Raw genomic sequence first — 25,748 nt, 5'->3', positions numbered from 1 at the left:
TTCGTCCAAAGAATATTTGTACAATTTTCATATAGTGTGCACATAACTTTCGACTGTCAATTCCGAATTTTCGTATGAAAATTCTCGAAGGGACAAACTCCAAAATTTTTCTCGTATGGGAACAGAATGAACAATTTTCAGTTAATTTTTTTTCTTTTTGTACGATTTTCGTAGAAGAAAAATAAGAAAAGAAAGACTGCGCATGATCAGAAACAACAAACAACAAAAAAAAGCCTTTGTCATGTGAGAATTTTCGTTCATCAGTTCCGATTTGCTGTGAAACAAGGAAAATCGGACGATCGTTTGCCCAATTTTCTTATAGTGTGTACCCCACCTAAATTGTACATACTTTCAAGGTAAATAAGTCTACTGCGCAGCACCAACCTGTTATGCCAAGTAAAATTGTAATAACTACTTTTCCAGCGGTGGCTATAATGTTGCCAATAAATTCTTTAAGCTTTGAGGCTAATGAGGCGACTTTGCGAAGAATTTTTAACCTTGTGCTTTCTTCTGCCTCTTCATTCACATCATCTTCTCCATCAAAACCTTCTTCATACATTAATGCCTCTTCCATTTCTATCTTCCCTGCTTCTGTCTAAATACAAAACAAAGTATCATATTAAAGAGAAGCAATTGTATAGTTTCAGAAAACATTTTTTTTTTTGTTATTTTACTATCTACCATAAAGTAATGTTTGAGATGACTTTCACATTTAACATGCCTATTCTCTCATTGCTTTTTTTTTTAAATTTTTTTTAAGACATGCGGTTGTTTGGCTATTATGCTAACTTGCTGGTTTCAGTACTTTCTGAGTCATTCACTTGGAACAAGTATGAAGATCAGGAGTTTTGAAGTTTCTCCAGCTTGATCTGCAAATGTTTCAAGGCCAGTGACTCAGAAGGCACTAAACCAGTAAGGTAGCATATTAGCCAGGAGACTAGCATTTTCATAAGAGAGGCTAACCCTGTCAGCTCCAAAATTCTCTAATGACAGGCAGTGGCACATCAACAGCAAAATGCTGCAAGTGGCCTGCCTCTTATGCAGACAATAAAGAGGTACAGAGACTGGGCTTTAGAGATACCCACCCCATACAGATATATTTAAATGCATTGATCTCCCACCCAACTGTGCCTGCACTCTGTCAGGTATATAACCACTGACATTACTACTGAACACCAATGTCAAGGAACACTTCACTACTTACCACTAATATAAAGGTACACATCACCACTGACCGCCAATGTAAGGGGTCTTTCACACTGACCGCCAATGTAAGGAGGCCCTTGAGCACTGACCATCAATGTAAGAGGATACTTCACAACTGAACAAGATTACAAGACTTATTACACTGACTATCAATGCAAGGGTGCACATAACCATTGACCAATACTGTCAGGAGGCATTGGCCACCAATTTAATGGACACTTTTATAATAACCACCAATGTTTGGAGAAACTTCTACACTGACCACCAGTGTAAATGGGGTACTTCACCACAGACCATCAATGTATAGGGGACATTTCAACAATGACTGTAGCTCTCTGTGTACTGTGTACATACAGTATATAATTTAAATGTACCATAGATTCTATATATAGGTAAAATTAGTATTGATCCTGTCACCATTTTCTAAGTAAATATATTTGTAAAGGTGCTGTTGACATGTAATTTTCACTGCATGTCGGTAATAACCCATGCAATCCATACATACAAAGTAACCAAAACAAATAAGTGATTTACTAAAACGGGTGGACACAGAATCCAGAGCAGCAATGCATAGAAACCAATCAGCTTCCATATTTTATTGTCAAGGCTTAGGGGTTGATTTGATAAAACATGAGAGTGCAAAATCTGGGGCAGCTGTAGATGGCAGCCAATTAGCTTCCAACGTCAGCTTGTTTAATTAATCTTTGACAATAAAACCTGGAAGCGCATTGGTTTCTCTGCAGAGCTGCATCAGATTTTGCATATGGATGCACCAAAATTTCAGTGGCTAAACCATATCGGCCATAACTGGTGTTATTTGTATTTTGCCGATAAGAGAAAAAGGAGCCGATAATGGCACCAAAAACACAAGCGATTATGTCGCAATTTTATCACATTTTTTTGTGCTTACGATGTGTTTTTCATAGGTTATGTGACTCAAAATCCTCATCAAAAATGTAACACGGGTGCGGTATTGACACTTTCTTGCTGCTTTTCCAATGTATTTTAACGGGGAGGTGTGTTTTTGGTGCAGTTTTACCTGACCTGACTGAAAAATGGCAGCAAGCAGAATTTTTAACACCACAACGGAAGTACAGCGGACCAGTGTGAAGACATACAAACAAAAAAAGGGATACATTTGAGCTTTTCTTGCGCTAAAGGTGCCAATATTGGTCGACAATAAATTCATATTCATTTAAATCTATGATATTAGTTAAAAATTTTAATACAATACAATTACATTTTTTTAAAAAATACATATTTTTTAAAAACTGGGCATTTTCGGTTTCGGCACCAAAATTTCCATTCGGTGCACCTCTAATTTTGCACTCTCCAGTTTAAGTAAATCAACCTCAATATTGAGCAGGCTGAAGTTAGAAGCTGATTCACCAGTTTATGTGTGCACCAGTTTTAGTAAATCTTCCCCAGGCGCATGTAGATTATAGAGTTATAGATTATTGATATCACCTTGATCTATTTTACTTAGTTAAAACACAATGGAAAATACTAAAGAAAGCCAACCACACAATATTCTTTTTTGGGAAGGCAATGAACTACGTGATCATTATTCCTTACATTCCCCATAATGACATCCCTAGTGATTTATATTTCTTTGTTGTTAAATATGAGGTTCAAAAAACATTGCTCTATATTTCCATGGTGTAGTCCTACATTTATTAGTAGATTGATGAGATGATCTCACATCTGCTTGCACAAAGTGTTTACGTCTATCTATGAAAAAGCTAAGAGGCTTCATTGCATATTACATGTAAATGTCAAAGCAGCAATAAATGTAAGACAGGAAAAGAGCAGTGCCTGCACAGCAGCTGTTACCGCCACTATCAGAATGGGGCCAGAAACGCTATTAGTCATCACTGGATTATTTTGTTAACATTCAGCTTTTAACTCATCAGATACAGTATAAACACCAAAGCAAGGAAATGCCATCATTTCTGCATGAAGAATCTCCGGAGCAGTAATAATCCTCGGCACACCCCCGACATAAATCCTCAATGGTAATATTCGAGGAAGATAAGCTCTCTTGTCCCTAGCACAGCCTGGCATCCCTGCCTAGAAATGAATTAACCGGTCCATACATTCCATACATGTAAAACAATACCTAATAGTAAATGGGTAAAATGGTCCTGCAAGTAATAATAGAAGAATGTTTCTTGTTAAAAAATTGACATGTGTAGTTAAACATATGGTATTTGACTCTGTAATAAACAAGAATCTGAATTGGCAAATCAACATTTCATATGCTATCTAGAACCTGCACTCCATCCAGCATGTACATTTACAGCCAAAGATACTTTTTTAGTAAAACAAAGAGAAATGTGCAAAGTGAAATAAACCACAGCATTCAATCTCAATTCATCCTTCACTAATCTGAACTCAGGAATCTGAAATGTGATCAGGTTAATGCGCATTGTACATAATCATTGCTGTTTGTACTACTTTATTGAGTAGGGGCTCATGCACATGGACATTTGTAGGCATAAAATATCATTAAAAAAATGACATTTTGCCATGCCCAGGGTGTGGCAGGTGGTAAGTGAATGGCTGTATGCCCCTGTACTTGGCGTATTACAGCGAACTCCAGTGCGATGGGCATGTTTACCCACATGGGCATGCACAGGTGTTTCTGCATTCATGGCCATGCACCCGCACCTGCATAGATGTCAAATTGGGAGCAGTGACTGTGTTCATGCAGCTGCAGTGCCCCAATTGATATCAATGTGACTGCCTGCACAGGAATGCAACAAACACCTGTGCATCCCCATGAGGGCAAACACGGCCCTCACATGGGCACGCGCTGTAGTATGGCCTGTGTAAATGAGGCCTTAATGGCGATGCTTCTGTGCATGCACTTGCAACCTATTTTTCCACATGCAGAAGGAAAAATACATTGTACCTGCACACTCGAGTAAACATCGACGCACAGAAGTATCCCTACATTTAGCTCCCTGAGCCTGGAAATATTTTTTACGCTAGGTGTATTTTCTGCCTGAAAATGTACATGTAGCTCAAGGCTGCACATATAACTACAGATGTTGTCTGGATCAAACACTAAGAGAGCAAATAAATGAAATTGGGGAAAATCAGCAGGAATCTGATTGGTAGACAACACAGTCCACACAGGCAAGTTGTTCAACTTTCAGACAATTTTATAAATAAAACTTAGGGGTTGATTTAATAAAACTAGAGAGTGCGAAATCTGCTGCAGCTGTGCATAGAAGCCAAACAGCTTTCAGGATTTTTTTGTCAAAAGTTAACTGAACAAGCTGAAGTTAGAAGCTGATTGGTTACCATGCACAGTCGCTCCAGATTTTGTCTGCTCCAGTTTTAGTACATTCTCTACATGGTGTCTTCTCCAGGATACCATTTACCATTAACAACTCAGTTTACATCATCTTAGAGCAGGCCAAACATTAAAACTGAATATTGCACATTGCCCTACTAAAACTTTGGGCAAACAAAGTGCAAAGTTCAAATACATAAAATGGAGCTGTTGTTTCTGCAAGGGATCTTTTTTTCTGTCCAGCCAGCACAAAGATTGTCAGACAGCATAGTCCAGATGGTGACCTGAATTTTTTCTACTGAACAATATAGCTACTGTTGGTCACCCTGCTGCCACCAGCCTGTTGCTGGACATTGAAGTAGTAGAAGCAGACTGATGAGTTTTTTCTTTGTGCTCACTTTTTCTGTCTGCATGTTCCTTGTCAGCACCTAACTGGCTGCTAGTACTGCAACTCCAAGTGTTGCTGTACAGGATGCAGATACCAAATCAAACTCATGTGGAGTTTATTATATGGTATGGGAATGTCCACCTGTCAGAGCATTCTGGTCCTGGGTCACCACTTTTTTTAGTTCAATTAACCAAATACCAAACATCTATAACCCCTTAAGGGGCCTCTTTGGATACATTGATGACGAATCTCTCTCTTAAAGCTCCCAACTTTTCCTACATGTAGCACCCTACAGGTAGGTGCTAGGTAAAATGTATAGTGGGCCTTGTCTGCCTAACAGCAGGGCTTTGATCTGTTTAGATAGGGTGTCAGGGCTTCCAGATGTGCCTGCTGAGGGGAGAAGTGTCCCCACTGGCTCCTGTGAGAGGCTTCTCATAGGGCAGTGTGGGAAGCCCAATCAGGGGACACATCCCAGTTTGTAACTACCCCAGAAGGCAGATTATGCTGCAAAGGATTGTGGGAGTAGGTATAAGTTTGGGGGGAAGTGCGTGGCACGGTGTCTTTGGCGGGAGCAGAGTTCCAGGAAGGAGAGTGCGGCTGTCTCTACTCCTGTCTGAGGAAGGCGGATGTCTTAGGGTGTCGCCTGAGTGTCCAGAGAGTGCTGAGTTGAGCTGAGGGGATCTGGTGTGCCGGGAGCCTGCAGAGAGAGAGAGAGGGGTCCATTCCCAGGAAAGCCTACACAGGTCGTGAGTACTGAGGATTGCCCCTGGGGGTCTGCCTGAAGTTAGAGATGTTCTGGGATCCAGTATCAGCTAACTGTAAAGGGGGTACCTAGGTTGAGGACCCTGAAGCTACAGAGGGGGTACATAGTCAGTGGACCCTGAAGAGTTTGAGGTCAAAGGGAGTACCTGCAGTTTGGGCCCTGAATTGGACAGAGCGTGCCAGTTACAGTGACAGTTATACATAGTTTTACTATATACTACCTCAACCTGTGCCAGGCGGGGGAAAATTATTCAGTGACTTTCACAGTGCAACAGTGTCTGGAGTTCTACAGTTCTCAGTCTTGAATCTTCTGGACTATAAGTTGAGGATTCAGCACTTCTTCTGTTTTACAGAATATTCTCAGTGTCAGTGATAGTTGGCTGGTGCCGACTGGCGTCAAGGAAGCGCCAACGGTCATTTCAGAAGTAAAAGTCCCAATTGTAATTAGTTCAAGCCTCAAGGAGTATCCCGCTCATTCCCTTCTCCCATCCCCTTAATTCCAATAAAACTACAAACAAAGATGCTGGAGTTGTCACTGCTTCTGTTGTCATACCCAGGGTCACAGCTCACATGGGCTGGAGAGATTACCGGTACTAATGGCAGACCCACATCAGGCCATAGGCCTGGAAACTTGGCTACATACATTTGCTCCTATTCAACACTAAAAAATCTATTACTATGCAATTGAAATTTCCAAATCCCCCTACAATAGCTTCTTGGCTTACTCCCAAAATTCAGGCACTCCTGCTGTATAAATTCACTTACGAAGCCAGAGATTGCCCCCATATGGGGTCTATGGGTGAATTCAGATCGCACTATACCATCTAATATTCTAGACACTTACCAGAGATAGGGACCTATTGAGGATCCTTTCGAATTGTATTATTGTTTTTAATTTTTTTTTTGCTTGAATACTGTATTGATATACATTCTCAAACTTCTGATCTATACTTCAAGCTTATGACTAAGGTTTGGCTTACATAAATGTTCCTTCAATATCTATTCTAAGTGTAATGAATGGACATAATGTACATTTTACATGATGATACTTGACCATTGTTTGCTCAATGTTCTGCATTTTACCTCAGTTTGTACTATTGTATTTTGTGTACAATAAGGTTACCCTTTTAAAAAAAAATCATGTGGAGTAGGAAAGGTCTGAGAAAAAACCCATTGGAAGTCCGATTAGCAGAGGAGCCTGTTAACATATATTTAAGGATGTTAGCGGGCGACTCTGCCGATCAATCCAGGGATGGGTTTTTGTAGACATTTCCTACTCAACAAGTTCAACACCTACCTTAAAACTCCATACAAAATCCAGGATTGGGACCCCCTGTGGCATGGAGAATGACCTTAACTTTTTTGCATGGAGACAGATGGGTTTATTTACTAAAGGCAAATAGACTGTGCACTTTGCAAAGTGCAGTTGCCCTCTGCAAGTGCAGTTGCTCCAGAGCTTAGTAAATCATGTGCAAGGAAAATGAATCATGTCAAATCAAGTAAATCATGTGAAAGGGAAATAAAAAAAAAAACAACATTTTTGCTTGCGCATGATTGGATGATGGAAGTCAGCAGAGTTTCTGCTCATTTACTAAGCTCTATTTGCCTTTAGTAAATCAACCCCTCTGTCTCCATGCAGAATAGCTGCATGCCCCATGGGTCCCAATTCTGCACTCTTTATGGAGTTTTCAGACAGGTGTTGAACTTGTTGAACAGGAAATGTCTACAAAAACCCATTTAGTACCTTTAGTAAATCAACCCCAGAATTTTCTACACCTGCACATACGGAAGGTTGCATGTCTCTACCCCAGAGGGTGACTGCAGCCTCTACAGATGTATGTTATTTTTCTTTTTGTCCTGTGGTCAGACCTGCTTAGTGAATCACCATAATTAAGTCAGCTAACTATAATATAATGGCTCTCCCATCTCCTTCTTTTCTCTTTCGGTGGACACCGCAAGCTGCCCCAGGGGCTGAAACCCGTCCCTTGTGACCAAACCCCTCGGACTCCCATGGACCACAACTTCTTAGATTGAATCAAATCCAGGCACTGACACTAGCTGAATTTAAAAATCAATATGCCATGATTTTTTTTTTAAAGACTGCATACCTGCATCTATTAGTATTTATATTTAGATGTATTTCAGCTTCAAATTCCCATATTGAAAGTGTAAATCATATGGGTATACATTTAACTACTAAAATGATTTACCTCAACATACAAACATACACAACAAAACAAACATAGAGTAACAAATGTTCTTTTTAGCTCCATGTTTTCTCTCTATTTTTTATGAATGGCCTCCTTAGTTTAGTTTTAAAAGCTGTTTTAAATTCATGTTTGCCACCAATTTTGCATGCTAATATGGCTAAAATAAAAAAGCCCCTGCAACTGAGACATTTCATTGAACTCTATAAACTCCATCGAGAATGCATATAATGTAGGTAGTTTCAAATTTATTTGGAAATGTATGGTTACTTTTTCCTAATCTCAAATATTGGTTCATATCCCCGCACAGGCTTTAGTACATCAGGAAAGTACAGCGGTTGAAAACATGCGCTTTATGTTTCATGGCTTCCTCTTCCTCCTCAATTATTGGAATGAATGAACTAGTCTGTGCTATGGATTAAATTCAACACATGGGCTACAGATTATAAAGTTTACAGGTACAGAGCTTGCAGGTGATAGTTGCCAGATTGCTGTATTCCGCTCTCCTGCATGCTGTCAATCATTGGCCCAATACATTACACTTATAGTTTTTAACCTCTTGAACCCCTGTCTGAATGAAAATTTAACACAACAATGTTCAAACCTCAGCATTCAAGTTTGCTCCACAAAACAGCCTTTTTTGCCAAAAAGGACAATGGCTCATCACTGCCAATGATCTGGGCCAAGGTTCAAGAGTTTGTATAGCCAAATTTTATTTAGAGGAAATCTCTCACAGTATGGGGAATTTTTGGCCCCTTTCCCCTGATGGACCGATCAGGTCCACCTGTCAGTTTTTCAGACAGGCCCGATCAAATCCTCCATTATTCTCCATATGTGTCTGTTTACACCTGCGGGCATCCAATCTGATCCACTAAAAACAGACGGATAAGGATCATCTAGGTCCGTTTACATCCGACCACCCATAGAGGAGAGCAGGACAGCCATCTGCCTGCTCAGCGCAGATCAGCAGATAGATTCTCTGCTAAGCAGGCGGGTTTCTGGGGGAGTCCACCCGTGTGGAAGAGGCCTTATAATGTTGCCACTGGGACAGGTGTGCCCTTTGAAAGGTTTAAGCTAAATCTCCCTTGAATTCCTGTTTCAATGAAAATGGTTACCAGGACAAGTGGGGTTCTCTGTTTGAATCCTAACCAGGACATTACCTGCATGGGGTTTGCATGTTTTCCCTGTGCTTGCATTGGGTGTCCTATAGGTACTCTGATTTCCTCCTACACTCTTTTTTTTTTTTTTTTATATGACCCAACTTCCCGTTAAAGGGTGCCTCCATTCATTCTCCATGGTCCCTCCATTTACAGAGCAGTGCACATGATTGCAATAAACGAGCACTTCTCATTCCAAAAAAACAGAAGTAAGGGAGAAAAGAAGAAGTTTGGCAGCTCATAGAGAATGTTACAAGGAGGCAGAAAAACAGTAAGAAACTATTTTTATGAAAAATAGATGATGGATTATTAGGTAGTGGATGAATATGAATGAAGCAATTTTGTAAAAAAAAATAATATAGTTTGGTGTAGTGTAGTACTTTAATGTTTATGTGAGATTTAGTTATACAAAATTATTTAAACTGAATTTTAAAACACATTTTATTTTTTTTTAGATTTCTCTTGAAAAACATGAAACCAAAAAGGTATATACTCAAATATAATGATCAAATAATTAACCCTTCTATGCTGATAATGTAACAAAGTACATGTCTCAGAAACCTCTGATGGAAGCAGACATAGTGGAAATCCCAAGTTACACAATGGTTCTGAACAGGGACTTCACAGGTTTATCCTCATTGCTGTACTGGTATGGAGCCAGGTAAATGAACTATGGGCGCTTCCATGAAAGAATTGTGACACAGGTGTTTTGCTATGTGATGGATTTCTTTAAAATGTAAAGCATAGAGCAGAAAATTTGGATTTCACTGTGGTGAAGTAAACTGTAACAAAAAAAAAAAAAAAAACATTTCCTTACACAAAACATTTAGAGATAATCACAAAATAAAATTTGCCTAATAGATCAACCCATATTTTATAGCATCAGTAATATAGTATATACTCAATAAAAACTGGGTTTACATTGTTTGGAGCCATCGTTCCCTTCGTACATAAAGGAGGAATAGAACTAAGGTCTTAACAGTTCGGTCACTAGAAACTATTAAAAGAACCTATATGAAAGAATTCTTCCCTCATCCATTTCTGTCCATAGTCTGTAGATTAATTTTCCCTAGAAAGCTAGATGCATCGCCCTACCAACCCTTCCCACTAGCCATGATCTGTTTGCATTGCATGGACAAGCAAAGAGACTATGTGATGATGCCACTGAGTCCAAAATAGGTTATGTAATGGGAACAGATAGGTTTGATTTAAAAATTCTAATAGCATGTTGATAACCGGGGGGGGGGGGGGGGGGAAGAAACCAGAGGATGTAAAAAAATAAGCAGGTTAAACATCAGCTAAAATTAGGCAAATACTATACCTTTAAAGAGAACTGTTTGTAAGTCAATACTTACCAATTCTTCATTTACAAACTGAGAGTTGTACTGCGCATCTTCTTCAGTCACTGTTTTTTGGACAAGTTTTTTGCAAAACAGCCAGGTGGCCAAACTGGCAATAAACATCCCAATATCTGGTACAAACACTCGGATTCCATTGCCAGTGTCTGTTTCCTTGAGGCTAGAAAAAAATAAAAGCCCTCATTATCTATTGCTAATTTAAAAACCTTTAATAACAAGAGCAATGCGCATTGTTAGAAAGAATTCAAAAATCCTGGAGGAAAAATTAGGAAAGTAATGTCAAAGTAATTAATTTTACATAAAGTAGGGAAAGATAGATAGATAGATAGATAGATAGATAGATAGATAGATAGATAGATAGATAGATAGATAGATAGATAGATAGATAGATAGATAGATAGATAGATAGATAGATAGATAGATAGATAGATAGATAGATCTTTTGTAGTTTATATACATAAGGGAATCTTATTGATATTTAAAATAGGCAATCAAATCAACAAACTAAATGTATCAATATATTATTGTTACCTCTTTATAGCAATAGGTTTATCAGGGACCACATTTTGGACATTTTGTACCTTTGTAATATACACTTGTAAGCATTTGTATGCTTGATGTAAAATGCATTAATGTGCATCTTATAAAAAATAGCATTGTTAGAAAGACCCCATTATCTATTGCTGATTTAAAAACCTTGAACAACAAGAGCAGTATGCATTGTTAGAAAGAATCCAACAATCCTGGAAGTAAAATTGGGAAAGTAATGTCACAGTAATAATTATACATAAAAGTAGGTATATATACTGTAGATAGATAGATAGATATATACTGTATACACACACACATATATTATATATATATTTTTTATATATATATATATATATATATATCTTTTGTAGTTTATATACCTAAGGAAATCTTAAATCTTATTCAATATATTCTATATCAAATAGGAATTATCACAAGTTCCTTTGCAATCAAATCCATAGATAAAATGTATCAATGTATTATAATAACCTCTTTATCGTCATAGGCTTATCAGGGACCACATTTTGGAACTTATGTACCTTTGTAATATATACTTGTAAGCATTTGTAAGCTTGATGTAAAATGCATTAATGTGCATAATATAGAAAATAGCGCAAGAAAAATGATTCACACCTTGCCCACATTGTGCGTCAAAGTGTTATTTTTTTTTTTATTTACTGAAGGCACAATTCACAAAACAAAAACACCAGGAAAAGGATCCCTATTTGCAAAAAGTGGCAGTTATTTTCAGTCCTCTATGATACAAAAAATACACACATGGCTAAAAATAAAAATTCTAAGCTTCTCTAAAGTTTCATGAATTGAGCCTATCGCTCGCTAAATTGCTGGAATAATTAGGCCACAATGTAATTATATGTAAGAATGCATATAATACTTTTTTTAGCCTGAACTATATAAGTAATAGCAAGAGATAAAAACTGTCGTCTCCTGAAAAAAAAATTGGACAAACAAAATCTGTGGTTTGCTCTGCTAATCCATTTGGCACGGCATATGGGAATGTAGACCAGGATATGTGTAGGTGCTTGAGTGATAATGAACATCCTCACTCTGCAAAGGGAAAATAACTAAGGAAATTACACATCCCCTGCTGTCAAAACATCCAGCTTCTTTTTCTTTGATACACTGTTTAAACAGGTTTCAGCAATTTGAAATGCCTCTATTTTACAGGATTTATTTGAAGTTTGTGGCAAAATCAAATAAAAACAATGTATGTAGGCCTAGATATTGGTCAGAATGAATCCAAATTAAAGTTTAGGCAGCAAAAATTTTTCTTAAAGGGGCTGATTGTGTTTTTCATCTGTTAAAGCAACCATATCATTATGGGGGTTCAAAGTAAAGTAAAGCCAGCTTGTAAACGAGGTTGATATTTTAGCTGAACTTGTGGCCTGTGTCTTAAAGAGGAAGTAAACCCTCCTCAGACACTTTTACCTATAGGTAAGCCTATGATAAGGCTTACCTATAGGTACTGTTAATATCTCCTAAACATGTACCGTTTAGGAGATATTTACCTTACATGCAGCCAGTGACGTCACTGGCACATGCGCTCTGAAGGAACGGCCGCTGGTGCCGATCCTTCAGAGTCCCGTGCCGTGACCGTCGGCTCCCGCGCGCGTGAGTGACGTCACCGCGGCTCCGGCCAATCAGATGGCCGGATGCCGCGATCCCGGAAGACAGGCGACTGAACATGTCGCCCGTCATAGAGGTGAGCGGTCGGCACGGCGGGGGCTCGTTCTAAGGTAAGTATTGCATAATGAGCTAGTATGCAATGCATACTAGCCCATTATGCTTTTCTCTTTCAGGGTGAAAAAGAAAAAAAACCAAAAAATTTGAGTTTACAACCTCTTTAAAACGTCACACTGTGCAGATCTGTGGTCACAGCAGGTATCTGACACATCTTGGTGTCAATTATTTGCTGCCCCACTGTGATTCCTTATGCTGGATCCTACATAACTACCAAGGGGAACAGTGGAGGAGCAAGCACTCAATGCACCTGGAAGTATCAGATTCCAGAGGTGGAATAAGTATACATCATCTCCTTTTACTGTTTTGCTTTACTTAAAGCGGTAGTAAACTCTGACATTGATACCACATTTAAGCATTACTGTACATCAATCAAACTACCCGTTTTCAACTAAAAAGCCGCTAATAGTATGCATCAAAATTGTTTTTACTTTTGCAAATAAAGAGATTGTGAAATGCTCCTGCTTGTTCCTAGCCGCCGCCATCACAACTGAGGTCTTTCGCGTGTAGTACCTTATTTCCACCCTCAGTATGTTTCCCTGGCCATAATCTCGCGCATGCGCATTATTTGCCGTATCCAAGCCTCGTTTTCGTTCCCGGTTACTAAGGAAACTTTATGCATCCAATAGGAGCCGATCCTGTTGCTGCCTTACTCCATCGGAGCTGACAACGACAGTAGGAAATGACGCAGCCCCGGCATAGACCCAGCATTTTTCCGGCAGCATAAGCTTGCAGGAAAAAGAGGGCTAACGGTGGATGTGCGGGTGACGTAATTTAAAAGAAAAACAATGACTACTCGGAAAGGAAGCTGGTAAGAGGAAAATAAAAAATGACAATAATTAACATAGCCTGCTATTATTAATTTAGAGAAAAGTGTTTAGAATCGGTATACAACCGCATTGAAGCAGAACTTAACTGTATCTGAGCAGCCCAAACTGAAAATGTAAATCATTTTTAATATCTAAAGTAAACTCCCCCATCCATTTATGTCTCCATGCTTTATTTTATTGAGAAATCACTTTGAAAAACACCCCCTAGCATTTCTAGCCGAAGCCATGTTGAGTAAGGGTAGATGATTCATGTAGCATTTACTTCTTAAAATACATCTGTCTTTAGATTATGCAACCAGGAGGTGCGCTTAGCTGAGAATGCCCCCCCTCCCCTCTTCTAGATGAATGAAAAAAAATGGCCATGAAGATTCCTGGGATGTATGACATAATTTTGGCCTAGCCAGGAAACAACTAAAAAAGTAAAAAAAAAAAAAAAAAGTTTAAAGCAAGTAAATATAATGTCACAGTGCAGCGCTAGGGACAATATAAAATTAGCAATATATGTATGCAAAAGAGAGTCCCAGAGTGAAAGAGGTGACCATGCAAACAGACACCATGCAATGTGCTCCACTGGGTGAATCCTCCACCAACCACACTATTTTCTCACCTCCAGAGTAGCCCCTGTTTTACTAGATGGGCCAAGCAAGCAGAAACTCTTGGAGAGTATGTGGATAACATTCACAGATGCAGCACTCTCTTGAGACCTAGGATCCTCACTCAAACCCGGTCCAATCGATCACCATGAAACAAACATAATGCTGGACATAGTGTGTATTGTACTTAAAAGATTGCTTTATTAAGTCACATATATATAAAATTACCGATTGCGGCACTGTACCCAGTGCACAATGTAAGGCTGAACAGCAAACACTTACTCCGACATGGATGTAGGGTGACGTCAATGGCTCCTACTCCCTCCGTACGCGTTACGTCCCCATTCATTTGAATGGGCTATTGTACCCACAATAATTGCCGGGTAAAAAAGTCCCCACCTTTTTTTTCTTAAAAACTGAGCCACAAGCTGTTGCATTACTGTGAGATTTGGCGTGTGCAAAAACTTGCCACATTTTCCAATGCGTGGTGGAGCCACTAATCCCTAATGGCACCCCCTGCTTGTCTGCTAAAGAGCAGGGCATTTTGTCTGTGGGTCGGAAACATGCACAATTTTGCGAGCACTCCTAACCCGCACAAGTGTGAACCTAAAGTCCAGAATAACTGTACACGCAACTGTGCAGATATAACTTATTTCTTCTGCCTTTCTCTTCCTTCACTTTGAGAGCTGCCATCACAGATCCACTACATTAATTGGACAATAGCTGAGTGGGCTGGTGCACTGCTACTATGCAAGTAAACTTAAAACCTTCAGCTGCTGTACTCCTTGTAGGTATTTTTATAAGTCTCATCTTTAATTTCAGTCAAAGATTAGAAAATCATCCCTTCTACGTACATTAGGAAAAAAACATGCACCAATGGTAGGAGTGCCAGCCCAAATATTTAAATGGTCCAAATGAATTAGTTTATACTAAAAAAAAAAAAATCCAACTTGTTTTGGGGGTCAGAAAAATCTTCCCCTTCATTGAGGATCCAGTTAAAATAAGAACCTTGAATGCGCTAAAAATACAGCTTTCCTGTGTGAATCTATGAAGGGAATCTAATTGTTGATTTAGGAGAGTTAGGCCAGCCATACAAGGAGCAAATTTCTTTCTTGCAATCACAGGTTGCAGGAAAGAAACTCACTTGATTCCCCCATCAACACAAACAGTGTTGATGCGGGAATCCCTTGTGGCGGGCCATTGTCTTCTTCTGGTGGGGGGTTGAGGGCAGATAGGGGAAGCCACAACCGCTGGGAGAAGACAGTGATAATCACAAAAGAATCTGGCAGGCTGAATGTACCCAAAATGATTGATAGATCAACTTGGTACATTCATCCTTCCCGTTAATGGTTCGATTTGATTTGAGGTTCAAACCGCTTATGGCCAGCTTAACTGGCCAGCAGTATCTGCGTGAGCAATCAGTCTTTTTTCCTTATCAAGAATTTTAAACCATTTCAAATGAATTACGTATTCTGTAAAGTAGAATCCCATATAAGGTGACCCAAATGCTTCTTCCAAAATGTGATTAATTTAGCCATGCAAGAGTCTGTAAGTTTGAGAAACACTGCCCTATAATGACAGCCAATGAGAGGCACATGTACTGCAAAATGCAATGAAATTGTCTAGGTAGAAACATGTTACATTACTGTGATATAGACTATGGTTAGGGACCTTTTCACACTTGTGCGACTTGTCCTGCGACTTGGAACTGCAAAGTTGCATGACAAGTCGTACCCAATGATTTCCAATGAGTGTTGTTCATATCTGTGCGACTTCAAGTCGCAGCCACTTCAGAGTAGTCCCCACACTATTTTGGTCCGACTTTGATACGACTTGAGGTCCATAGACCTCAAGATTACACAGGCATTGTTTCAAATCGCGTGGAAGTTGTGTCAAATTCGTATCAAAGTCATGCTACTTTCAGGTCGCACAAGTGTGAAAGGGGCCTTAGTTGGCGAAAGGAGTCATTGAGAAAACTGTGATATACTGATGCACTATACAATCTCTATAATTTATATCAGTTTTATTTACATTTCAGAATGGATGTTGCATATTTGCAGCCACAATGCTGGGAGGCATTTCAAATATTTTTGGATTGAACTATTTAGTCTCTTTTGATGGAATGTGCTGGACATATTGTGGCAAAATGCCTTTATCTGTATGAAATCTGCTGATATTCTACTAACAATCCCTTATGTGAAGGATTTCTTCAAAGTAAATTTATTTTACATGCTGAAAATGATTCCATGGACCAATTTTTATGATGTGTATACAGTAGTGGATATTTTGTGAACATACAATGTCATAGACACTTTGCAATGTAGCTATAACTATGCAGGCACTAGAACTGTTTTTGCTTAGTTTTAGAATTGATCTTTCCTACCTTTTTCTACAAGATTAAAAAGTTCTGTCGCATGGCCATACATCTCCGCATCTCCTGATAGTAGGTGGGGGGAGGGGGGGGGGGGGGTCAGGGTTACAGGACACTTTGCAGACACACAGGGGTTGATTTGCTAAAACTGGAGAGTGCAAAATATGGTGCAACTATGCATGGTAGCCAATCCGCTTTTAACTTCAGCTTGTTCAATTAAAGTGATTGTAAGTGATCACCTTTTAAAACAACCCATTCAGTTAAAATAGAAATGAAAGGTAAAACATGTTTGTATAGATATTAAAAAAAAAAACATTATAAATACCTTTTTTCATGATCACATACCCTCTGTTCTCAGCTGCATAAGAGCTGGGGGGGGGGGGGAAGCAGCAGCACACTGAGCTTTCGTAGTGAATGGCTGAGCTTTCGTAGTGAATGGCTGTGCGGGGGGGGGGGGGGGGGCATGTCAGGACAAGTCTGATCCTTGAAGGACAGTACACTGAGTTCCCAACATAGCTAGAGAACTGACCATGATGTGCTCTTCTGCTTAGTGTGCTCAGTTTTTTTAATAGGAAAGTAGAGGGACTGGCAGGATCACAAGGGATTTCACATAAAGAAAGCAATACAAAGAGAACAGGATACTTTCTCATACAAGTATATGATACAGCAGGCACATATCAGAACTATGAAGTGTTGGGGTAACAAACACTTGAGGCTTCATTAAACCTGAGCGTATCTTTTTCATGCATTTTTTGGGGCGTTTTTCAGGCTTTTTTCAGGCGTTTTTAATTCATTTTTCCGGCATTTTTTGCAGGTGTTTGGAGGCAGGCATTGGCATCTAACAAGAATGCTTGTAATCTGCCAATAAAAGAAGCTTATGTACTTTTTTGAGCTTCAGGCATTTTGCTCCAGGCAACAAAATGCTCATATGTGAACAGGGGCCATTAAAATGAATGGGATTTTGCTTGTTGGGTGTTTTGAGACTTCAGAGATGAGCGTTTTATGAGCTGAAAAAGGTGTGAACAGGGCCTAAAGCTTTGATAAAATAACCTGGAAGCTGATGCAGAGCTGCACCAGATTTTGCACTCTCTAGTTTTAATAAATCAACCCCAAAGTATGCCTGTATTCCATAGTCTATTCAGCCTGAGGCAATATGTAAGCTGTGCTTGAGCAGGCATGCAGTGATTGGGAGGAGGTGTGTGCCAGAGGCAGGCTCTGATTGGGAGGGAGGGTATGATGGCTAAACAAACTACTGAATACAGGCTAGATGTGGGTCTGCACAGTGTCCTGTATCTCTGAAAAGCCTGCCAAAGGATAATAACTGCCCACGCTAAAGGCTCATGTACACACAGACTAGGTTGACCGCTGGGTGCGGAAAAATGCAAAACACGGCAAAATTGCACCGGGATTTACTGTGATTTTGCCACGTTTTGCAGCCGGTGTTTAAAACTTACCTCTTGTGGTTCCTATACTTCTGCGTTCAGGAGAGGGAGGTTGAACCTCACCTAACCACAGCAGCTTCTAAACACTTGTAAAACAATTGTGGTGGATGACCGAAGAATTCTTTCCCTGGTGAAGAAAACACCCTTCACAACCGCTGGCCAGATCGAGAACACTCTCCAGGAGGTAGGGGTATGTGTGTCAAAGTCAACAATCAAGAGAAGACTTAACCAGAATGAATACAGAGGGTTCACCACAAGATGTAAACCATTGGTGAGCCTCAAAAACAGGAAAGCCAGATTAGAGTTTGCCAAACAACATCTAAAAAATCCTTCACAGTTCTAGAACAACATCCTATGGACAGATGAGACCAAGATCAACTTGTACCAGAGTGATGGGAAGAGAAGAGTATGGAGAAGGAAAGGAACTGCTCATGATCCAAAGCATACATGGCCTGTCATGGCGTGGGCATGTATGACTGTAAAATGGAACTGGTTCTCTTATATTTATTGATGATGTGACTGCTGACAAAAGCAGCAGGATTAATTCTGAAGTTTTTTTCGGGCAATATTATATTCTCATATTCAGCCAAATGCTTGGACGGCGCTTCACAGTGCAGATGGACAATGACCCGAAGCATACTGCGAAATCAACCAAAGAGTTTTTTAAGGGAAAGAAGTGGAATGTTATGCAATGGCTAAGTCAATCACCTGACCTGAATCCGATTGAGCATGCATTTCACTTGCTGAAGACAAAACTGAAGGGAAAATGCCCCAAGAACAAGCAGGAACTGAAGACAGTTGCAGTAGAGGCCTGGCAGAGCATCACCAGGGATGAAACCCAGCGTATGGAGATGTCTATGCGTTCCAGACTTCAGGCTGTAATTGACTGCAAAGGATTTGCAACCAAGTATTAAAAAGTGAAAGTTTGTTGTTAATCTGTCCCATTACTTTTGGTCTCTTAAAAAGTGGAAGGTACATATACAAACTGTTGTAATTCCTACACCGTTCACCTGATTTGTATGTAAATACCCTCAAATTAAAGCTGAAAGTCTGCAGTTAAAGTACATCTTTGTTTCATTTCAAATCCATTGTGGTGGTGTATAGAGCCAAAAAGATTAGAATTGTGTCGATGTCCTAATATTTATGGACCTGACTATAGCTGTAGTATGGAACTGAGAAGAATTAGAATTTTTTATATCAAGAGACAAATTCCTTCTTAGGTGGTACCCCAAGGAGGCTTAAAAGGATGTTCATAATATGACCAGCTCACTTCAACTTTTTCCAAGCTGTCATATTTTCTTTCTACTATTTTGGGTGCTAATCAAACAGCTTAGCACACATGTTCAGGGGAAATATTTTAGTGCTACTTTGAGTGGCACAATGGATAGGAATACTCTTGGCTGAGTTTCTAGTTGCCCACTATTGACTATTGAAATTTATTGTTGCATATTTCTGGTTACGCTTAAAATATATCTATAGTCCCGTACCAGAGAAATCCATGCTGAATAGTCATCTTATTTGCAAAGGAAATCATCCAAAAATCATTGAAGCTTGGCTGTCATAATCTGTGGAAATATGCTTTCATGACATTCTCAGCACTTATTCTGCTGCAGAACAGAGCTGAAGGTGGATGAGTCAATTCAGTCCCAGCATGTCAATGTGTTGGTGGCAGCTAGGAACACTAGCAGCATTGGAGAAGACAAACACTCTGGGCAGGGCTAGGCATGAGCACTTTTTGTAAATATACAATCTTCTCTATCAGCAGTTACAACACGGACAGACAAGTTGCATAAGCATAGCCGACATTGGGGTGACAATGCTGCCTAGATTTTAGAAGCAATAGGATAGCATTGTTACCCCATTACTAAAAATGTAAGAATTTGCACTTGGCTGGAAGGACCAATGAGTTCACGTTGGTGTTTGTGGGGAAACACAAAATGCCGTTTGAATGGACTTTCAGTGGTAAAAAAAATATATAGTTTTTACATTTTAACTATAGTTCTATTTTAAAGGGATATTAAACCCCAAAACTAAAATGTATTATATTGCAACTCGCCAATTGTTAGATATGGTATGCTAGATTAGTTTTCCTTTTTGGATTTTTTTTTTAGGCTTTTTCCTTTATTTCCACCTGGTGATCTGTTATTTTTAAACTTTTAGCAAACCAAACCATCCATCAAAAGTGGCAGTTAGAGGGTTGAGACAAACAATTTACAGGGGTGCTTACATTGGTCAGCTTTTATTAATTTATGTAAAACTTTTATCTCAAAAGGATACCTGGGAACAATGTGTTATCAGGAGTTTGACTCTAATTAGTTAAGCTGGATATACACCTGCAGAATTTTGAACAAAATTCGTACAAAAATTCTTAGGAAAATTTGTACATAAACTCTCAAAACAATTGTATGTTGTTCGAAAGTTTTTAAGCTTTTGTTTGCTTTTAACATGCAATTTTGGAGTGAATGGTCTTTACCGAATAAAAACCACATTCCCTGTTAGAAATTCCTACATGGGAAAAAAAAATAATATTCTGCTCCTTTGAATTTTCTTGTCACTGTGGTCAAAAATGAATATTGATTTGACCCCATTAAAGATTACAAAAATGAGTGAACGTTCTTATCATGAAAAATGTCAAACCAAATTCTACCAGCTTTAGTCAAGTCCATCTAAATCTGCTTGTGCATTTAACACTATCAGGTTGACACTCAGGTTGACAACAGTGCTGTCCAAAGGTATCTCCATTATTACAGCGGAGACCCTACGAAAGGAAGAGTGTTACTTTTAAGATGAATTACTTTTTGGTTTTGGGTTTAATACTAATTTAACTTTGTCTTGAAAGAAAACTTCTCAGTCAGAGAAAATAAAGTCTGCATATTTGCTTTAGTATTTCTGTATGGGTCACTTTTCTGAAGGTTGAGCATCAAGTGTCCAGTTTTATCCACATTTTGAATAAATAATATATATAGTATTCTATCATATCACAATGAATGCTGGAGTCTTCAAAGGCTGTTGTGATTATTGTAGGTCAAAAAAGTGGCTTGGAGCATTACTCTTTTCTGCCAATGATCGCTTTTAAAAACTGAACAAACGGATACAAAAAAAGTATACACAACATAGTGCATATACTGCCAAAGTTTGTGTTTTGACTGGAGTTCCTCCTCAATATTTAACACCAACAAGCAAAAAGCTGCTATTTTAAACTGATTTAAAGTATATTTAAACAACGGCATCCTGCTAAGTGTCAGCAAGAGGTGAGTATATCAAGCATTAATCTCAGACTACAAGACGCTGAGAAGCTGAATTCGTTAGCCGTTACTGGCTACGTTTAGAACTGTAATACAGCTTTTCCATGAGTGCTTCCTTTGACTCTCCTCACACCAGACATAGATGCTTTCTTGTAGCCTGGTTGAGTAATAAGAACGTTGTGTACTTCTCATACTAAACACCAATGCTTTTTGTTACTCTGCAAACTCCTTTTTGACAACCCAATGTTTTTGTTGCAGACTTTGCTGCTCAAATATTTGCAGGACCAAAATATATAAAATGAGTCAGCTAGATGTGCACACATTCCCTTGCTACAATTTCCCCAGATGTTGGACAATTGTCCAGAGCATAAAACCAAGGCAGATTGTTTGAGCATTTACTCTACCAAAATGTATGCAACAACGATGGCTTCACCAGTCATGTTTGGTTAAAGCGGAGTTCCACCCTGGGAATACTTTTTTAACCACTTAAGCCCCGGAAGATTTTACCCCCATTCCGACCAGGGGGTATTTTGCGATTCGGCACTGCGTGACTTTAACGGAGAATTGCGCGGTCGTGCGACGCTGTACCTAAACGAATTTGGCGTCCTTTTTTTCCCACAAACAGAGCTTTCTTTTGGCGGTATTTGATCACCTGTGCGATTTTTTGATCACGCGCTATAAACAAAAAAAGAGCGTCCATTTTGCAAAAATAGCAATATTTTTCCCTTTTTTTTATATGAAATTCCCCCAAAAAAAAATGTAAAAATCTAAATTTTTTAAAATTTTCGGCCAATTTGTTTTATGCTACCTATGTTTGGTAAAAAAAATCGCAAAAAGCGTATTTTGATTGGTTTGCGCAAAAGTTATTGCGTTTACTAACAAAGGGAAATATTTTTGTCATTTTTGTTGTTTTTTTTTTTAACGCGTAATGGCGGCGATCTGCGATTTTTTTTGCGGTACTGCGACATTGCGGCGGACAGATCGGACCCTTGACTGACATTTCTGACACTTTTGGGGTTACCAGTGACATTTCTACAGTAATCAGTGCTATACATATGCACTGTTACTGTAAAAATACACTGGTAGTGAAGGGGTTAACTTTATTTGAGAGGGAGGGGCTGTGTGTGTCCCTAGGGGCGTGATTCTAACTGTGATTGGCTGGGGCTTCAGCTGTATGCAGAGTGATCAACGGATCTACATAGTAGATCCATGTGATCAGCTCTCATACAGCGAGGAGAATGACAGGCAGCTTGTTTACACAAGCTGCCTGACTTTCTCCCTCTCCCCCGCCGATCGCAGAGTGGCCGGCGGCGATCGGGTCCGCCGGTCACACGCGCGGGGGGGTCCGTGACCACTCGGGAGCGGGAGCGCGCCTCCGGGGGCGCGCGCTCGCTCCCTAGACCCTCACAAGCTAGTGACGTAGCCCTACGTCACTTTGCCTGTGAGGGGCTGACCGCCGACGTAGATAGTCGTGCGGCGGTCGGCAAGTGGTTAAATAAAAATACCCCCGGGACAGTCAGGGCTAGTACATTCCACAATGGCTAGCCTCTGATCTGTCCAGGGTTGCACTTACCTTTTAGAAGAAATACTTACCTTGAAAAAGTATTGTCCAGCGCTGCCATCTCAGGTGTGGGCAGCTTGAAGCCAGCGCGATCCTCTTCTGCGTCCTCTTCCGTCTTCTTCGGTCCCACGATGCACTGCACCGGCCCTGCCGTCACTTCCGGTTCCGCAGCGGCATCCCTGCACAGCTTCTGGGCATGCCCAGAAGCTGTTTAGCAAGGTATGACAGCGCCTGAACCGGAACTGACGTCGGGGCCGGTGCAGGCGCATTGATTCCTGGGAGCGATGATGTTCAGCTCCCAGGAATCATTGCAAGCCAGGAAGTGACGAATCGCCGTGGCCGCCGAGGGGAGGAAGAGGAAGTAAGGTAAGTATATTTTCTTCTAAACCAGGTAAGTAAAAAAAAAAAAAAAAATTGCGATTATCCATTTGTTTTTCAGGTGACCCCGGGCATGAAGATGGAACGCCGCTTTAATTATTATTAAAATAATGTTTTTGACCACATTTTACAGTAGATGTCAGGTTTTAATTGCCCTGATAGATTATGCTTCAAGCAACATTGAAGGCACCAAAAAGTTGCTTAAGGCATGCTTTTGGCCCCTCAGTCAGTATTATTGCATGTCATTTTAACATGACTTAAGCACCATTTAGCCTGGCTTAAATACCATTGCGGTTTGAATCAGTGCCTATTTCAAAACCTTCAGTATCTGCAGATTTCTTTTCTAACTCTTCCACCAGTTATATCAAACTAAACAAGTAGAGTATTTGAAGGCTACATACTGGTCATGATTTTGGAATGCCATAAATCAAACTGCTTTGTATACCATATCTCATTTAGGAAAACCTGTACTGAGAGAATATAGATGTTGCCATTTCTCACAATTTCACTTGGTTTCAGTTTTTAGATATATTATAAAAATGAATTATAATAGTGGGGGGGGGGGGGGTTGTTTAATTGTGGCCACTTTTAGAGCTAATAGGCACACTACTGCAGAAGGAAGCTATGAAAATCTGGGCACTTCCATATGTACCAATGAAAAAATATATTTTTTAATACCTTACAATGGGGAGTGGTTGGAGGGCAACACTACAAATACTGCAGGGAATACAGCAGAGTAAAATTAGTCAGCAGCAGGACAGTTTTATTTTGGAGTAATTGGTCTAGCTAATGTATACCTAACTTTTTTTTTATCTATGGGAATGGGGGGGGGGGGGTTGAATGTGAGTAATAAAATATGAGGCGGTTAGGTGCACGTTGTTCTTGCACTTTGTTTTTTCCTTTCAAATGATACAGCGGTGTGCTGTGAGCATAAGGCACTGCACTGCACTGGCGTAAAGTCATGTTGGAACAGGCAGGGCCAACCCCAAACTGTTCCCACAAAGTTGGGAGCATGAAATTGTCCAACATGTCTTAGAATGCTGACACCTTAAGAGTTCTCTTCACTGGAACTAAGGGGGCAAGCCCAACCCCAACCCCTGAAAAACACCCCCCGCTACCAACATCCCCCCTCCACCAAATGATTTGGACCAGTGCAAAAAGCAAGGTCCATAAAGACATGGATGAGCGAGTTTGGGGTGGAGGAACTTGACTGGCCTGCACAGAGTCCTGACCTCAACCCAACAGAACACTTTTGAGATGAATTAGAGTGCAGCCTTCGAGCCAGCCTTCCCATAAAATGTTGGAGCTGTTATAGCTGCAAAGGTAGGCCAACCTAATATTGAACCCTATGGACTAAGACTGTGATGCCAGTTAAAGTTCATATGCGTGTAAAGGCAGGCGTCCCAACACTTTTGGTAATATAGTGTATGTGTTCTAAAAAAAACTGAAGAAAATAGCTTTATTTGTATAGGCATGAAAGCAACCTGCAGTAAACAATTGTCTTTGCTTCATTTTCCTTTTAAAATATATAGTATGTTCTCTCCTATATAATATATCGTTTTTTTGGAGCAGGCATGCAGTTTTACTATTTTAGTTTCAATATGATGACTGGGATATAGGTAAATACCGTCACAGGCACCTATTGTATTTGTCAGTGGATTAAAAAATTGCTGAATGCTACACATTCATGGAGTAGACAATGCCAAAAAATCAGCAACACAAATGTCCAAATTTACGCCCTGTACTCTGGAAAAATTTACACCTGACCACTTTGGATTCTTTGGGGTCACTTTCTTTGAAACTACATCAAATAGATGGCGGAAAGGAACACAAGTCTGGCAGAAACCAGAGTGTTACATTTGCCTGGCACAGTGATTTGTTTATCCCTGCTTTTGTGGAAAGTACAAGATCCCAGGTGTTGTTTTAGACAGACGGATTGGATTTCATGCTATCAAATAATTTTTGATCGATTAACTAAAAGGAATTATTTATTTTTTTCCCCTAGCCCCATGAACTTGTGTTTACTTCAAACAATTAATACAGAGGGCGATTTAAAGTATATGTAGGAGAATATACAGTATATATATATATATATATATATATATATATATTAGTGATCGACCAATATAGTTTTTTTTATTGCCGATACCGATATTTTGGCCATTGAATATCGGTATCGGCCAATATTGGCCGATATTTTCGGACATTTAAAAAAAATGTTTTTTATTTTTTTCCTTGACAGGTACTGTTGTGGAGGGATCTAAAAGACCCCAAACCCCTCCTCTGCACTTCAAAGCATTCAAAACGCCAAGTTTGGCTGTTTTGAATGCTGTCATTTTTTTTCATTTGCCTCCAGTACCCAGAAGTGATGTCATAATATCACTTCCGAGTTTTTGCATGGAGACCCGATTAGAGCCAAATGCGACTTTGATCGGGTCTTCGGCGGCCGTGCAGGCTGGTTGCCCGGGTCTCTCGGTGAGACGGGAGACCTGGGCGAGCCACGGAAGGCAACGGGAGGGGGGGCGTCCCCTCCCGCTCCTTGTAATGACAGCCGAGCGGCTTCTCAGCCGCATCAGTTGTCATTACAAGACAGCTAACCATCGGCTACGGACGCCGGTACCGGGGTGACGCCTCTAGCTGCAGGCATCACTCCGGTA

General features: G+C 39.9%; 1 protein-coding gene across 1 annotated transcript in view; it reads right to left on the bottom strand.

Moving 5' to 3' along the window:
• PIEZO2 (piezo type mechanosensitive ion channel component 2) overlaps window positions 1-25,748 on the bottom strand; it is a 497,782-nt gene that overhangs the window by 187,654 nt on the left and 284,380 nt on the right. Inside the window, exons 5-6 of the mRNA XM_082257361.1 lie at window positions 10,377-10,539; window positions 385-595 (exon numbers count right to left, since the gene is read on the bottom strand). Of these exons, the coding sequence (XP_082113487.1) occupies window positions 385-595; window positions 10,377-10,539 (374 nt within the window). The remainder of the gene's footprint in view (window positions 1-384; window positions 596-10,376; window positions 10,540-25,748) is intronic.

This window comes from Pelophylax lessonae, assembly GCF_965119305.1.
Source record: "Pelophylax lessonae genome assembly, chromosome: 5".
Lineage (NCBI taxonomy): Eukaryota > Metazoa > Chordata > Amphibia > Anura > Ranidae > Pelophylax > Pelophylax lessonae.
This window is presented reverse-complemented; position numbering and strand designations above follow the sequence as displayed.